This window comes from Haliotis cracherodii, unplaced genomic scaffold (assembly GCF_022045235.1).
Source record: "Haliotis cracherodii isolate W230 unplaced genomic scaffold, xgHalCrac1.p SCAF_12, whole genome shotgun sequence".
Classification (NCBI taxonomy): domain Eukaryota; kingdom Metazoa; phylum Mollusca; class Gastropoda; order Lepetellida; family Haliotidae; genus Haliotis; species Haliotis cracherodii.
In genome coordinates, this window is record NW_027266267.1 from 13903252 (window position 1) to 13920772 (window position 17521).

The 17521-nt window shown below is 42.1% G+C and overlaps 2 protein-coding genes across 2 annotated transcripts; one reads left to right on the top strand and one right to left on the bottom strand.

Moving 5' to 3' along the window:
- The first annotated feature begins 385 nt into the window (after positions 1-385).
- On the top strand, positions 386-8065 carry LOC139457052 (uncharacterized). The gene is given in 4 exon segments (XM_071238494.1): positions 386-572; positions 1026-1537; positions 1683-1930; positions 7666-8065. Coding segments are annotated over 4 exon segments (1347 nt in total).
- Positions 8066-8077: 12 nt separating this feature from the next.
- LOC139457053 (TATA-box-binding protein-like) lies at positions 8078-17019 on the bottom strand. Its single transcript, XM_071238495.1, has 3 exons — positions 16987-17019; positions 15964-16185; positions 8078-8335 (listed from the first exon to the last, which is right to left on the bottom strand). Exons 1-3 carry the CDS (start codon positions 17017-17019, stop codon positions 8078-8080), a joined length of 513 nt encoding a protein of 170 aa, XP_071094596.1.
- Positions 17020-17521: the final 502 nt, after the last annotated feature.

Below are 17521 nucleotides of genomic sequence, written 5' to 3' on the forward strand. Positions count from 1 at the left end.
GTCGAGGGAATTTCCTTTCTGCTCACTTGTATCTTCTTGAAGTTATCAGGCCTAGTAACATTTTGGGGTATCAGACATATCAACAACAAAACACAAGTCAATCAAGAGTTTACTAACGAAATAAAGAGTTTACAGGTATGTACGTCTTGTCTGGTTTCCTTAGTTACCGTATTTATCACGCGCAGTCCAGAAACAATCGTCTGCATCATCTTGAGTACAAAGCAACAATATGGCTGACTTCAACTACGGAAGTTTTGATGTAGGAGATTCAAAGAGTGTATTTAAGTTTAAATCTGGAGACAATGCCATATTTGGTCCCGGATTCGATGACTAAGATTTTCTGGATGATTTTAATCTGGAAGAAATAGAAAATTTGATAGAGATTATGGCTTCGACTACTCCCAAAACTGCAACCCAAGAAATGGAAATGGCTTTACAAGACATCAAAGGTCCAACGCTAGCACCGTCAAGATTCAAGACATTATCAGATCGAGACTTGCTACAACTTGACGAAAGCAGGCAATCCACGTCAACAAAGAGAAATACAAAATGGGGTGTAAAAATGTTTCAAGGTAGGCCCTATGTTCCCAAAATAAACGAAATAAATCACGGTGCTCATGGTAGTATTGCCTACAATCTATACATGGATAAAAAAATCGGGAGCCATATTTCGTTGTCTACGCTTAGAGATGCAACTGGATTTAATTCTACGATATTTCCTTCTGAAATAAATACAATAGATTCCTATTTCATATCTTGGCCTAATATTCCTCGTTATATAAGTCCTCCTCATGATATGTGATAGGAGATTTTCGTAACTTTTTTGTTTTGTGATCATAGATCTATATCTGTATCTCGGCCAAATCAACATAGAAATCAAGTAATCAAGTTTGGCTATGTTATATCTTTTTAAGAATGGGCGACCGAAACCTGTGGGGCAACTGTAGACCTTTCATCGATAAGCCCCAAATACCTCGATGGTAAACTATGTAAGTTCTACGCCGAGGCCCAGCCAAAACATTAAGATCAGAGGGCCAACAAGATGCCGCAAGCCCAGGCTGCAGAATATCATAAGAACACGATGAAAAATGGTCGGTCTGCCTTAAAAAGACACTTGAATGACATTGGGAGGGATAGTGATATTGTTCGGGATAAACAATTCAAATCGGCAAATGACATGCTCGATGCTAAGTTGAAATACAATGTGCAACATGGTATATCACGCCCTACACAGCACAAAGATATTATTGACACTGATGACCTAATGAACATAAGAACTCATCTCCATTCTGCCTTCAATCCTGTCAGCCTCCGGTACTGAGTATGGTACAACTAAGCCATCCATTTCGTCAGTCGTGGTCTTGAGTTTAATCAGCAGCTTACTCCCACATTCTTTTATTTTGACACAGATGAAAACAATGTTCAGAATGTAACACTGTCGCATGAAACAAAACAACAACATATCCAAGGTGGTCTGTGTAGCGATGAAGCGACGTGCGACAAGCGCATGTACGCTAGAAAAGATGACAAATGTCCTGTCAATTCACTTGAAAAAAGTGACCCAAGTGCGCAATCATTTTTTTGTAATTGCAACAAAGATGCACTTAGTTCCCCAGACACACACAACACTTGGTACACCACAGCTTCTGTCAAAAGTTACCAGTCCTCTCGCTTCATGTCAGACATTTGTCCTACATTGCCACTGCCTTCGCGCCACATCAATCCAAGCTATGAGCGATGCTGATTTCGAACTTCGTCACATAATGTTGATGAGTGGACACAGAAATGAAAGTTCTGTGCGTAGCTACAGGCGCAATACAACTTCTTCACAGAAACCCAGAATTAGCGATACCTTATCAGCCATTGTCACTCCACAAACCCGTTCCACGCAATCACTACATGACATCACAGCCCCCACTGGTCCCAGACAGTTAGATACAACACCGCCGTCTTCCACAGTCACAGATCAAAACCCGGCATGGCACAATCTCAGTTCCACAAATTTCACCTCTTCGGGTTTTATATCTAACTCGCATTTTTCCAACTGTGTCTTCCAGTTCTCGGGAAAGTAATGTTTGAATCTGGCGGTTACTGACTATTAGCCATCCGAAACAGCCGCAGTATCCCTGACCTATTTGTTCTGATTCGTTACAGCTCCTGTTGTTCTTCTCGTCGCTTGCCTTGATTGACAGGTCCTATTTTTGTTTGACGTTGCTCTCCATTGATTGGCTTCTGACGTTGTAGGCGTGTCAAGTTATTTACATAATTAGATAATCACCTGATTCATGACATGCCACTGCATACATTCCTACGCCTGGAATGTTTGTCAATCTCGTCATTGTCAGATTTGATAGATATATAATGGTTTTTGATTAAACTATTGTAGATAACACTTTTTTTGTCGAATTTAATTATAAGGATTGACTGTATTTTTTTCGGTTCATTGAGTTATGAATCGAAAAACCGATGTGCAAACATTTGTAAGAATCCGCTACTCACAACTCTTGTGAGCACCTCGCCACGAGGGCTTCAAAAAGCACTTGATACAGTACATTCATATGCCTCAAAGTGGCGACTAACGTATAACCCTTCAAAAAGTAATGTTGTTGTCTTCTCTAAGACAAAACAAAATGGTTTAGATATTAACTGCAAACTTGGTGATATAAATATAACAACCTCTGACTCTGTCATGCATGGTGGCATACTACTAACGCATAACCTGTCATGTAAATCAAAAATTGAAAAATGTTTTCGTTCATCGTATAAAAGCCCGTTTTTTTTATTTGTCCCGTGTATAATGTTCTGCTGATACCAATTTGGAGGAGTGAGTATGGTTTTACGCGACCGTCCCCAATTTGGAGGAAAGGAATTAGACATTAAAATTGACTGTTTGGTTGATACATGTTTTCGTATCCCTTTTGCGTGGATTGATGCTCATGATGTCAATCACTAGATTGTGTGATCCAGACTGGGTTATTTACAGACTGCCGTCATATTGCCGAGTGTGGCGTTAAACAACAAACAAGAAAAACGCCCTCCATTGTTGTCATTAATGTGGGAGGAAAGCCTGAAATGATGCAGGTCGGACACGTTGAGCACTGGTGAAACCAGTCAGAAGGAGCGTGATGCTTACAAGTTGGCATCTGGGATTCAAACCCACGATCAGGGATTCAGGCACGACAAAGGTGAGGCGAGGTGAAATGGGGTTTAACGTCGCGTCAAAGATTATTGCACTTATATAGCGACGTGCATGTACGTGTGTGCGTGTTTGCTTGTACTAGTCCGGTTTGATGCCGATTTATAGTGCTAGCTCACTGAGATACCATGCCGCAGTTTAACATGAATAGCCCACTCAGACACAGTATACTGACTCCGAGCCGACCAGTCCTTGTTTAAGCCCCTTAATGCCGAGCGCCAGGCAGGGTAACAACAAGTACCATATTTTAACGTCTTTTGGTATGACGCGGCCGGGGATCGAACCCCGGACCTTCCGTTCTACCACTGACGCGGACGCCAACCACTAGACCACGGAGGCGGTTTGGCACGACAAAGGGAAGTGACAATAAACTTGACAACAAAGCTAATTTTACAACTTTATTAAAAACAAATGTACAAGTGTCATGATGAAAACACCAAGTTAATACACATTTAAACAGCCCCGTGTTCTTATGGTCATTAATGCCACTGGAATTTGCAATGACAAGGGTAAAATGTGACCCACATCAACGTTTTGAGTCGTTTGTACAAGTAACTTATAGTTTGATACCCCTGTTTGTACTCATAGTTTGAATAATATCTATGCTTGTTTAGAAGGTATCAAATGAATACATCCAGAGCAGCATGGCTCAACCACATCTGTATATATCCATTCTCATGACAGGCCGAAAGAGTTCCAAAATTAATATGACCGATGCAGAATTTGAAGCATGGCGGAAACCTTAACTATAAACACAAAACCTATGAGTTCCCGGACTGTCAACATTAACGTTTGATCAGTGCGTATTTGTATTCAGATGTATATATCCAGGGCAGCATGGCTCTACCACACCTGTATATAGCCATCCTCATAATAGGACCAAGATACATTTCAGGACGGTTTTGGACTAAGTGGTAACAGAACATGGACGTAAGAATTACATCTGACTTTGGAAGACAAAGCTGATCAAGGAGAAGAGGTTTGAATTGGAGAAGGACTTAGTAACAAGGATGCTGACTACATAGATATCAGTTGATACAGTGAACTATGATCATACAGACTGTTCTGTGGTAGTCTTCAGTGTGACAAACACAGATATTGGAGCAACATGGCTATTGGGACACTCCAATCCAGGAGAGTTCGTTTACATTGTGGAGGAAAGTAGATGGATCCACAGAAGTCCATTGGGATTCGGAGGAGATGCCTGTTGGAGAGAGAGAGATGCATTCGTTTTATATGAACGCAGATGGACGATGGCTAAACATACATATATATATTCATATGTCTATTATATACACTGAAACATTTGTTGTACTATTGGAGCAGGACTGAACAACCTTCTGGCAAGTCGGAGTGACGGATTATCTGTTCTGAGGGATTAATTTGTCCTGTGCCTTGACAAGGGCGTTCAATGTTATTTCACTAGGGACATATAATGCGTCATTCCGAGTAGCGAGTGGGGTATTCTATATACTACCAGTCGCCCCTGGTGTTTTTGGTTTTGTCACTAGTAGAGGCATCATGGCCCACTTGCACAAAGTGATGTTAGCGCTTCGACAATCGTAAAAGTGTTAAAGTGTGGAAGTTATGATCATCTTAGCGCTAAGATAGGTTTGTGCAAGTGGGCCCATGTCAGTTCCAATAACAGATTAACTATATCACACACAGCTTGATGTCATAAACAAGGAATGGCGTCATTATTCATCATATGCAAGCCATTACTTGATATGACGTGACGTCGCTATGGTACGCTTCGCAAACAAATGAAAACAATGTGACAATGGAATGTCTTAGACAATTAGCACGAAGAAGAAATTTTATTGCTCAGGGAGAATTACGGAAAAAAATTGCACCAGTACCCTTGGCCCTATGGACAATATGCTATACTACTATTTGCCTAATGATATGACAGGGTTGTAGTATGGAAGCGTATTAGTGTCACAGTGTAAAATATAGCATCTTCGTAGAAGGCATTGTCTACCATCGAATTATCGCACTATTTTAGACACGTAATAGTGAGAGGAGAGTACAAAATGTTCTCCAACTACAAACAAAGAAACAACTATAGGTCAAGACTCACACTTTGGGCGGAGTTAAATATCAACCATAACATTCGAGCAATCTCTTCCCGCTTCAATCATATGTTGAATGTCATGATTTCCCCATTACAGAAACAACCCGTGAAGATCCGGGTTAGAATAAATCTTTAGCAACCTATGCGTGCCGTAAAAGGCGACTAACGGGATCGGGTGGTCAGGCTTGCGTGGATCGATGTTCATTATGTCAATCACTGGATTGTCTGGTCCAGACTCGATTATTTACAGACCGCCGTCATATAGCTGGAATATTGCCGAGTGCGGCGTAAAACAACCAACCAAACATTACAGAAAGTAGGTTTATGAGGTAAAACGTGAATATGAAAGAGTGAGAATTATCCAAACTATAAACACTATTCCAAACCAATACCCGTCACCACCCAGTGAAGCACTAAAAGAAGAATTCTTCTGTTTTTTTTATATTTTAGTGCTGACAGTTTGACAATTTGGAATGATCTGAGTATGTTCTAAATATACGGAAAAGGCCAAATGAAAATATACATGCTGCCAAACATTCAATTAAATTAACAGTACTTAAGTAATCAGCTAAACGTAAACGTTATAAACTAGTGTCCAACTAGGGTCGCAACTTCACAAGACAAAATCACTGAGTAACGATATGTAGGTATACTATACAAACTCGCACACACAGATGAAAGTATTCTCTATACATAGATGAAAGTGTAATGGTAATATGTTTGGAGACTAGCACTTATACTGTGGTGGGCCACCGTGACTACTGCAACTGGTATACAATCAATACTACAGACATATACTGCAGCGACTGAGGGTTCTTACACTCACCATAGATTAGAGCAGTAGACGGGTGCGGTAGACGGGTGCGGTAGACGGGTGCGGTAGACGGGGTACAGCTGGGGCAAGGATGCCTGTACAAGTACAAATTGAGATCAGATGTCATTTCTCACACACAGGAAAACGAACTTAAGATTTAACTGACCAAATGATAGGTAGGAAGTTTTGTAATTCTAAAGAAAGTTGCTTGGAACAGTCTGTCTGAGTCTAATAACTGTTAACCATCAAATAAGTGCAGCTTGAAACTTACCTGTCACTGAGTACTGTTCAATATCCATCCACGTCAGTGGTAGACTGATACTGCCAAGATCATACCATGGCACCGCACATGATTAGGAATATCCTCCTTTAACTCATTGTAGCATGAATGTTAACCGAAATATTTTGTTGAGGTGACGTTTTAACCAAACGCAATTTGATACGTTGTCGGAAGATACTAGTGAGATATGACACGCGTACATACTTCCTGTATTAAAATCTTTCTTAACAATCCCCTGACTGAAGACGTTGACCAAATACAATTACCCTAGAAAATGTTTGTGAATACAACCGAGTCATCGTTCAACTAGAAAGTGTTAGCGGGTGTTTCAGGTAGAAATGTGAGCCATGAAAGATGAAACACCCCTCAACACCTCAGAGCTGCCGAGTCATCAGGAGGTACACGTGGACACCACCAGGGACTTGTAAGTGGACGATGTGTCGAAAGCAGGACGATGTGAAAAGATTTGGACATACAGAATATAATAAGACCAACATGTTAAGTTGGCATCTTTGGATCGCTCTTGTTAGTTGACGATTGAAGAAATGCTTTCTATAGTTTAGTGATAAGATACATGGATATCGAGTATATCAGAGGGTGTCAATTCCTGCACATGAAGGGTGTAATTGGCGGATGTTGGAGAAGGTAGTCTGTCAGCACACCTGAAGAAGAAACAAAGTTTCGTTAATTTCTCAATTATTCAATCCCTTGAACATGGTGACCAATTCACATACGGGTGGCCGTTTTGAAAGCTTTGGTTGATAGTGGACAGACAAATGTCGGAAATGCATGCAGTTATACGACAACTGTTAAGAGAAATTAATTAATTCATACAGTATAAATGATTCTTTTAAAGCTTCCGTTTTACTTACTGCATCTGAGGAGGGAACACCAGATGGCATGGGCGCTGAAGGAGGAATGACTCGGTGACCAATGGATTGTTGACGGTGAGACCAATGGCAGATAGTGGATGAGGTGGAGGATGGTGGAAATTGGATAGACGGCAACTACGCCTGGAAACTGTTAAGGTGACTGGGGCTGCCTTATGGTCCTTTGGAACGACACCTGAAGTACTAGTGATAAGGAGATTTTTGTTAAGATATGTGAAAGAGGCAATGAACAAACACTGGAATAGTAACATCTATTTCTCGCCAACGTACACTTATCTACTAACACCAACTTTAGAAATTAACTTTGTTCATGATGAGACCATGGACAACTGGAGATGTTTACTGTCTTGGTGAGTCCGGATTAGTTTGGTAACAATCTGATAAATTTGGGCTAAGTGTATGTCGGGTTAGGTACCTGAGGCAGGTGGCAACCGAGGGAAGTGGCAACCGAGGCAAGTGGCAACCGAGGCAAGTGGCAACTGAGGCAGGGGGCAACCAAGGCAGGAGGCAACCGAGGCAGGAGGCAACCGTTGCAAGTGGAAACCGAGGCTGGTGGCAGGTGGGGCAACTGAGGCAAGTGGCAACTGAGGCTTGTGTCAGGAGGCAACCGAGGCTGGTGGCAACTGAGGCTGGTGGCAGGTGGGGCAAGAGTAAACCGAGGCAGGAGGCAACCGAGGCAGGAGGCAACCGAGGCTTGTGGCAGGAGGCAACTGAGGGAAGTGGCAACCGAGGCTGGTGGCAACCGAGGCAGGTGGCAACTGGTGGCAACCGAGGCTGGTGGCAGGAGGCAACTGAGGCAGCAGGCAACTGAGGTAGGTGGCAACTAGGGCTGGTGGCAGGAGGCAACTGAGGGAAGTGGCAACCGAGGCTGGTGGCAACCGAGGCTGGTGGCAACCGAGACAGGAGGCAACCGAGGCAGGAAGCAACTGATGCAAGTGGAAACCGAGGCTGGTGGCAGGTGGGGCAACTGAGGCAAGTGGCCACTGAGGCTGGTGGCAGACGGAAGGAAGCAACTGAGTCGGGTGGCAGAGGGAAGGACGCAACCGAGTCGGGTGGCAAATGAGGCAGGTGGCAACTCAGGCTGAAAGAGGCAAAAAGATCATCTTTAGAATTTAGAAATTTTCCAATCAAAATATCATATACTTGGAGTTTCTGGGACATCTAAGGGATGTAGAGATACCATTGCATGTTGAAAGGTGAGGGGGCGAATTAAAAGCGAAGAGTGGTCGATGGGATGGTAGAATGATCAAGGTGAGTACAATCAAACATATGTTTATTGGTTTGATGTTTAACGCCACATTCAGCAATATTCAAGTTTTATGACGGCGGTCTGTAAATAATCGACTCTGGACCAGAGAAACCAGTGATTGACATCATAAGCATTGAGCCACGCAATTGGGATCAATGACATGGATCAACCAAGTCAGTGAGCCTGACCAACCGATCCAGTTAGTCGCCTCTTACGACAAGCATAGTCGCCTTTTAAGGCAAGCATCGGTTGATGAAGACCTACTCTACCCCGGATCTTCACTGCCCATCACACATGTGACTGGCCCTGGTTGTATTTAGCAACCATAAGGTACTGGGTTACCTATTCTGCACACAGAATAGCCCTATTAAATGTGGATGAGGCCAATGCTCGCCAAATGCACTGTGTTTCCAATACAGATATGTATTATCCAAACATACACTATTTTTACTATGTGGATATTATTATTTGCTCACTGGTGTCTTAGGCTGTAGGTGCAATGGAGTGCCACCCGATATAAAGTATCCAGTTAAATTGCAGGGATCTAGCGTTCATATACTCACCATAGACTAGAGCTGAGGTGTGGTGTTCGGGTGTTGTGGACGGGCGTGCTTGGCGGGCGTGGTAGACGGTGTAGTGTATATCTGCGACAAGCGTCCCTGTTAAAGTACAGATCGTGATCAGATGCTTATTCTCACACATACGAACACAAACAGACCTGAACTGACGAAAAGCGTGTCGGGTAAAGGATTGGATAGGAAGTTTTGTACTTAGGAAAGTTCTTAGGAAGAGTCTGTCCATGGAATTTAGAATTGAACTTATATAATGAACGCGGTGTTCTATAAGTCTGGGAGTTCTGACTGTCTTAAGACAGTTGATTGGAACAGCAAGTCTATAATGTAATTTACGCTTTTTAAACATCAAATATGCGTAGTTTGAAACTTACCTTGTCACTTAGTTCTGTTCAAGAATCATCCATCTTCGTTGTAGACTGATATTGCCAACATCCTTCCATAGCACCGCACATGATTAGGAATATCCTCCTTAACTCATTGTATCATGAATGTTAACCGAAATATTTTGTAGAGGTGACGTAAACCCATTATAATTTGATACGTTCTCGGACACACAAGTAAGATCTGATACGCTCATTTCAATGGGCGTATTAAGATCTTTCACAACAATCCCCTGACTGAAGACGTTGACCAAATACAATTACCCACGGAAATGTTTGTGAATACAACCGAGTCATCGTTCAATTAGAAAGTGTTAGCGGGTGTTTCAGGTAGAAATGTGAGCCATGAAAGATGAAACACCCCTCAACACCTCAGAGCTGCCGAGTCATCAGGAGGTACACGTGGACACCACCAGGGACTTGTAAGTGGACGATGTGTCGAAAGCAGGACGATGTGAAAAGATTTGGACATACAGAAATTAATAAGACTAACATGTTAATTTGGCATCTTTGGATCGCGCTGGTTATGTGAAGATTGAAGAAATGCTTTGTTTAGTTTAGTGATTAGATACATGGACATCGAGTGTATCAGAGGGTATCAATTCCTGCGCATGAAGCGGTGTCATTGGCGGATGTTGGAGAAGGTGGCCTGTAAATACACCTGAAGAAGAAACAATATTTGGTTAATTTCAGAATTATTCAATCACCTATTTAAACAAACATGATGATCGGATTACGTTTGTGTCCTTCGTGAAGTTGTTTATAGTGAACGGAAGAGTATCTGGAACGTATGTACTAACATAACCACTGCCAAAGTGTGCTATGAATCAGAAAATCAATCTTGATTTAAAACGACGGGAAAATGTTTGCCCTAAAGAATTAATACCTGGAGTGTAAATGATTCGTTTATAAGTTTAGTTTTACTTACGGCATTTGAAGATGTAACATCAGGCAAATGTGGTCGCCAATGGCAGCTTGTGGCCACAGAGGCTGGTCACCTATCGGTGCCATTTTCTGATGAACGAAGCCTGGTCGTTATTTCGATGTCTGAAGTGGTAAGTAGATTTTCGTTAACATATGTAGAAACAGAACATGTAAACACCAGGTGATGATAACCCTAGAAAGAATCATGTCGAACTAATATTATAAAACGAAACCATACGTATCTGGGAGGTCTGAGGGAGGCAGAGTTACCATTGCAAGTGGAAAGGTAAGGGGTGAATGTTGCATAACGCCGCAGGCAGCAATATTACAGCTAGTATTTGACTGACCAGCAAACAGTGGTCGATTGGATGGAAGAATGATCAACATGAGTACAATCACACATTGTGACTGGTCCATGCATGTACTCGACAACAGGAAGCGGGTACTGGATTATCTGTTCTGTGTCACCCGGAGAACATATAGAAGTAGTAGTGGTAGCAGTAGTAGCGGTAGCAGCAGTAGTGGTAGCAGCAGTAGTAGGGTCAACTCACTTGTCATGCCTCCTCCAAGGGCAATCTATACAGCACCTGCCGGTTTCCGGACGCGTCCGCTACTCTGTAATGAAACAAACAATACTTAGACCCTCACTCAGCCACTGGGTACATAGTCTTAATTATTAAAATGATACAAATCATGAATCATGTTCCTATTGCGGAGGGTGGCTGTCGGTTCGTTTATATAACGCCGCGCTCAGTAATATTCAAGCTATATGATGGTGGTCTGTAAATGATCGAGCCTGGAACAGATAATTCATTGATTGACATCATGAACATCGATTCACACAACTGGGATACGATGACATGTCACTGAGCCTGACCACCCGATCCCGTTAGTCGCCTCTTACAAGCACAGTCGTCATTTATGGCAAGCATGGGTTGCTTAAGACCTACTCTATGGCGGATGTTCACGGGTTTTGTGGACAGTGAGTTGGGGTATATTGCATGGTCGTAGTATGTCAGTGTTATAGTGAAGTATCGGCTTAAAGTGAGACCAGGTTCTAGTTTAAAAGGGAACAGTCACCGTTACACTTAACATTGTAATAATAACGATACTAATCATGTATCGATGGTGTTCCTATTGTAGAAAGGAAGTTGGGTGTATTGTTCAAGTATATTAATACAACATTTGAGAACATCCTGTTCTAGATTTAGATGTCGCAATTTCAAGCTTGCTGTTTAGACCGCCAGATATTTAGATAGCACTTACAATGAAAGGAAGTGTATGTCATGAAAGCTTAAAAGGTCTGTTTAATGTTCTACATATTCTGTATCGGATTCCTACTCTGAATTGAGGATCACGTTCATTGTGAAAAAATAGAAATTTTAGTTTTAATTGTATGATATATGCTATCATACAGAGTAATAGCATTGCTATTACAAGAAACGCCCGTCTATATCTAAATGTTAATAAAACAGGAAATACCAATGCTTTTTGCATGCATTTGTACAAAGACATTTTACTGAATAAATAGAGGTTATCACACGAGTGTGTTTGGGGATGGTAAATATCCTGCATTAGGAATAAACATTGTATTTAGCGAGCCTTGGCGAGCTAAATACATAGTGTTTATTCCTAATACAGGATTTTTACCATCCCTAAACACACAAGCGTGATAACCTCTTTATCATATAATGTCATTCTTCAATTCTGTGCTTGAAAATCGCTTCCCCTCACTCACAAACATTACCTAAACATTGCGAGTTTTCCTGGAATGCGCGCATTAATATTTATTACGTCACAGGGTAGGTGATGTGTCAGTCGGACAGTGACAGTAGCCAATATAGTTCAAACTGAAATCTGTTTCTTATACAGTGGCGAAGCAACATATACGCAAAACAACAATTGTTTTAACTTGCCTTTCGCGACAATCCATCGGTCTGTCCGCTAGAGTAACTGCCCTTTGTCAAAGGGAAGCTACTCTAACCCTAGTCTATGAGACATCACGGCCAGTGATTGTTCACAGTCGGCCTGTTCTGCCATAACGTTAAGAAGTATAGTCAGATGTATACACAGCGCCAAAACGAAACAAGGTAACAATTCATACATATATTTCGCGTAAACCCAACTATTTTTATTTGTGGAAAAGGTTTCAAGCCGCAGAGGTCTACAAGCACAGATATGGCTTCTGATCCCGCTTGGCTAGGCCTAGTGCCCTCGCAAAATTGTTTCGAAATTTATATCTCCAAAGTTGCCCAAACTTAAAAATTCCTTAGTTACGTCGCAGTTCAACAGTGACTTTCAGTATATAAGACTGTTTTTTTTAATAATTGTATCAATTATCCCTGTAGTTTATCCAGATTCACGATGGTTAATTCTGACTCGATCGCCGAATGACAAGTGCGACTCCATGTTTGTTTATAAACACTGAAAGTAGTCCCTACTTGACCTTTGATATTTGCATCTCTATCCGCATATGACCCCAACGGATATCGTTTTTATCCGTTGGCTTTATCCTGCCGAGAAACCTACCCATTATATGATAAAACTGTATATCAGTATTAAGATGAGGTATCAGCTTAATGTGGGACCAGCGTCTCGTGGTAGGTAGCTTCGCCAATCAGCTCCACTATATACATATTCCAAGCAATGAATTTTAGAAATGATAAGATGAGTGACTCGAATAAGTAGAAATCAATATGTCCACCCACTATTCACAAAGATATGTACTATAGGCCTTATGGCAATTCAGATTTTTTCTGAAATAAAGATTGATCTTTAGTTTTACTTACAGTATTTGGAGATGTAACATCAGTTCGACCTGGTCGCCAGTGGAAGCTTGCGCCCAACCAGGCTGGACACCTATCGCTGGCGTTTCCTTATAAACTTAGCCTGGTCGTTGGTAACTATGCCTGAAATGGTAAGAAGATTCGTCAACATATGTAGAAACAGACCATTTAAACACAAGGATGGAAACTCCTATTCTTTGACGAAGATGCACACGAATCTACTTCTAATAGCATCTACCAACACCAATTTCCGAAACATACAAGTATGGCTTGCCGCACGACACTACTGACCCGGATGTTCGCGGGGCTAAACGTGGGCGAGTGAGTGAGTGAGTGAGTGCTTGTATATCATTATTGCACCAATATCAGGGCGGATAACAAGAATGGTCTAAACACAAGGGATAAGATAACGTAAGTTTTGTGTATGTGACAAGCCAGCGATTTAGACAGTAGTCTAACCCACGTATAATTGGTCGATGTGTTGATTACCTCTCTTTGTAAATGATACATCTAGACACATTGGGTCAACTCACTTGTCATGCCTCCTCCCATGGTCATCTGAACAACACCAGCTGGTTTTCGGACGCGTCCTCGTCTCTGTAATGGAAAGAAAAACCCTAAATAATCGAGTCTGGAGCATCGATCCACGCAATTGGGATACGATGACGTGCATCAACCAAGTCAGCAAGCATGACCACCCGATCCCGTTAGTCGCCTCTTACGACAAGCACAGTCGCATTTTATGGCAGGCATGGGTTGCTGAAGACCTACCCTATAGTAGATGCTGACGGGTTTGTGGACAGTGAGTTGGAGTTTATTGTCGGAGTATATCAGTGTTAGTGAACTATCGGCTTAAATCGAGACGAGGTTTTAGTTTACAAGGGCCCATTACCGTTACACTTAACATAGTAATAATAACGATACTAATCATGTATCGATGGTGTTCCTATTGTAGAAAGTGAGTGAGTTGGGGTGTATTGTTCAAGTATATTAATACAACATTTGATTGAGTGAGCTGGGTTAAACGCCGCTTGTAACAGTATTCTAGTTATATCACGGAGTGTCAGCTTAATGTGGGAGGAAAGCCCGAAGTGATGCAGGTCTTAGACGTTTACCACTTCGGTGAAACCCACGAGCACGGGTATGGTGCTGACAAACCTAGAAACATAATGGGGGCGAACCGGGATTCGAAACTACAATCATAGGTTTCTGGCGTCCCCAAGGACGCAACTCTGCACAACGAATCGCGGCGCCTAAGACGACTGGGGCACCCGTGCCCCCTACAAAGTTTTAGAACATCGTTCTTGATTTATCTGTCGCAATTTCAAGCTTGCTGTTGAGACTGGCAGATATTGAAATACCATGTACAATGAAAGATAGTGTATGTCTTGCAAGCTTAAACGTTTGTTTGATGTTGTACATATTCTGTGTCGGACTCCTAGTCTGAATAGAAGATCAAGTTCATTGTTAAAAAAAATGTTAATGTCATATACTTGAAACTATTATTTTTATCATACAGCGTAATAACATTGCTATTACAACGTGCGTCTATATCTATGTAAATAAAAGAAGAAATACCAATGTTTTTTGCATGTGTTTTGGGACAGATATTTACTGAATGAAGTGTCTATGTATCGGTTGTGACGGTGAATCAGTTTAATGTGGGACAAGCGTCTCGTGGTAGCTAGCTTCGCCAATCAGCTCGACTAACACTGTATATGGCAATACATGAGTGTGTGTGTGTGTGTGGGGGGGGGGGGGGTGTTTCTAAGCGAGTCTAAGGCGCCGCGATTCGCTGTGCAGGGTTGCGTCCCCTGGACACGCCAGAAACCTATGATTGTGGGTTCGAATCCCGGTTCGCCCCGATTATGTTTCTAGGTTGTCATTACCATACCCGTGCTCGTGGGTTTCACCGAAGCGGTAAACGTCTGAGACCTGCATCACTTCGGACTTTCCTGCCACATTAAGCTGACACGCCGTGATATAACTGGAATATTGTTAAAAGCGGCATTAAACCCAAATCACTCACTCACTCTTCCGTCCGCACAATGACGTAATCGAGTCTCTAAACCGCGCGATATTCTCTTCGACTATTTATATATAACTAGATAGTAGGAACAGGTCCTTAGGAAATGGGCTAAGGCAAAATGAAGAGTTTGACATTCAGTTCATAACTCATATTGATGAGTAAGCGTTGTTTTTATTGTCGGGGTTATAGTTATTGTAGTCATATAACTGGAATATTGTTAAAAGCGGCGTTAAACATAACTCACTCAATACATGAGTGTGTTGGTTTTAGCACAGCTTGGAACAGTATTCTAGTTAATTCATGGCATGTCAGCTTAATGTAGGATGAACACCCGAGGTAATGAGGGCCTCAGACGTTTACCACATTGCTGGAAGACACGAGCATGGCGCTGAGAAACAAATAATCTGTGCGAACCGGGATTCCAACACGAAATCATAGGTATCAGGGAGGTCTGCTGGGGGTGGGGTAGAGTCACTATTGCATGTGGAAAGATGAGGGGTTGAATGTTGCATAACGCCGCAGGCAGCAATATTACAGCTAATATTTACTGACAAGCGAACAGTGGTCGATGGGATGGTAGACTGATCAACGTGAGTGCAATCATACATTGCTGAACTGATAGCACATTAGGAGTGTTTGTTGTAGTTGCATTAAGAAGGTACGGCAATATGCAAGTCGGTGCTTGACAACCAGTACTTCTACAATCCTTGGGTATTGAAGTCAGTATCATAATTCTCGGTTAATAAGAGAAGTAACGAAATCTCACCGAAGTCCTCTGCGCCTCATCTAATATACGCATCAGGGTCTGGTATGGTTGTTGCTGCTGCTGCTGTTGCTGTTGCCGTTGATGTTCACGAGCCATTCTCAGCTGCTCCTCTCGCCTTTGTTGTTGCCTTTGTTGTTGCTGTTGTTGCTGCTGTTGTCTAACCATATTGACGGTCCTCTGCCTACGTCTCTGGTCGCGCAACCTGTTATTGACGACCTGATTCTGAGAGAAAAAATACACATTGATATGATATGATATGATATGATATGATATGATATGATATGATATGATATGATATGATATGATATGATATGATATGATATGATATGATATGATATGATATGATATGATATGATATGATATGATATGATATGATATGATATGATATGATATGATATGATATGATATGATATGATATGATATGATATGACTCTTTGTTGTAATTATACGCATACATAAATAACTGAATAAACTGTCTGTACTATATATTGCAACTATGTTACGGCGATTGCACTTGATTGACATGCATCAACCGAGCCTGATCCCCCGATCCTGTTAGTCGCCTTTCGATTATTTGCAGACCGTAATGTGGCTGGAGTGAGTGAGTGGCTTAATATTTAATGTCACATCGGCAAAATTTCAGCCATATCGTGATGAGAATACATTAATAATACATATATAGAAACCTGACATCGATGGACAGTATAACTTGAATATCACAGTAACATAAAAAACTAGCATGGAACCATAAAAAGATATCCATATATATAATACATTATAAAAAGGGCTATACATTGTCAACAACTGAAGGTAGATCGCCATGCTAGGGTCTCATGTGGCTGCCGAGGGTGACCTCTATACGACCAGCATATGTTGCTGGGAGCCATTATATCCCGGAATCACAAAGAAATGTTTTTGTGGAAAAGTGTGCTATGCACAGGGGTGTTGAATACGTGGTTTAATTGAAATGCTGAGGGGAGGAAGAAAAACCAATGGTGAAGGCAAACCCTAAAATAAGCTCACATTGACAATGTCAAGGACGACTAATTCAGGCATCTTAGGCTACATGGCAAAGGAGTTATTCAAAATAGATGAATCTTACACTGTCAATGAGAATAAACCACATAGTATACTCAGTTGGAATCGTCTGTGTTGCCAAAGTGGCAAGAGTCACTGCCGTTGATGGTGCCGCCGACGTTGAAGGTGCCGCCGACGTTGAAGGTGCCGCCGACGTTGAAGGTGCCGCCGACGTTGAAGGTGCCGCCGACGTTGATGGTGCCGCCGACGTTGATGGTGCCGCCGACGTTGATGGTGCCGCCGACGTTGATGGTGCCGCCGACGTTGAAGGTGCCACCAATGTTGCTGTCGCGGTTGCTGTTGCTGTTGACGTCGATGTCGACGGGACATCCTAAGAAGGTATGTAAGAGCTGACATTATGTAGGTGTAAACGCAAACTGTACACTGTTCGTGATGCATATTGTGAAGCATGCCTGGACAAACTCCAGGTGGCCCAAACAAATATTTTCAAATAAGCATAGCTGTTACCGACCTTACAACA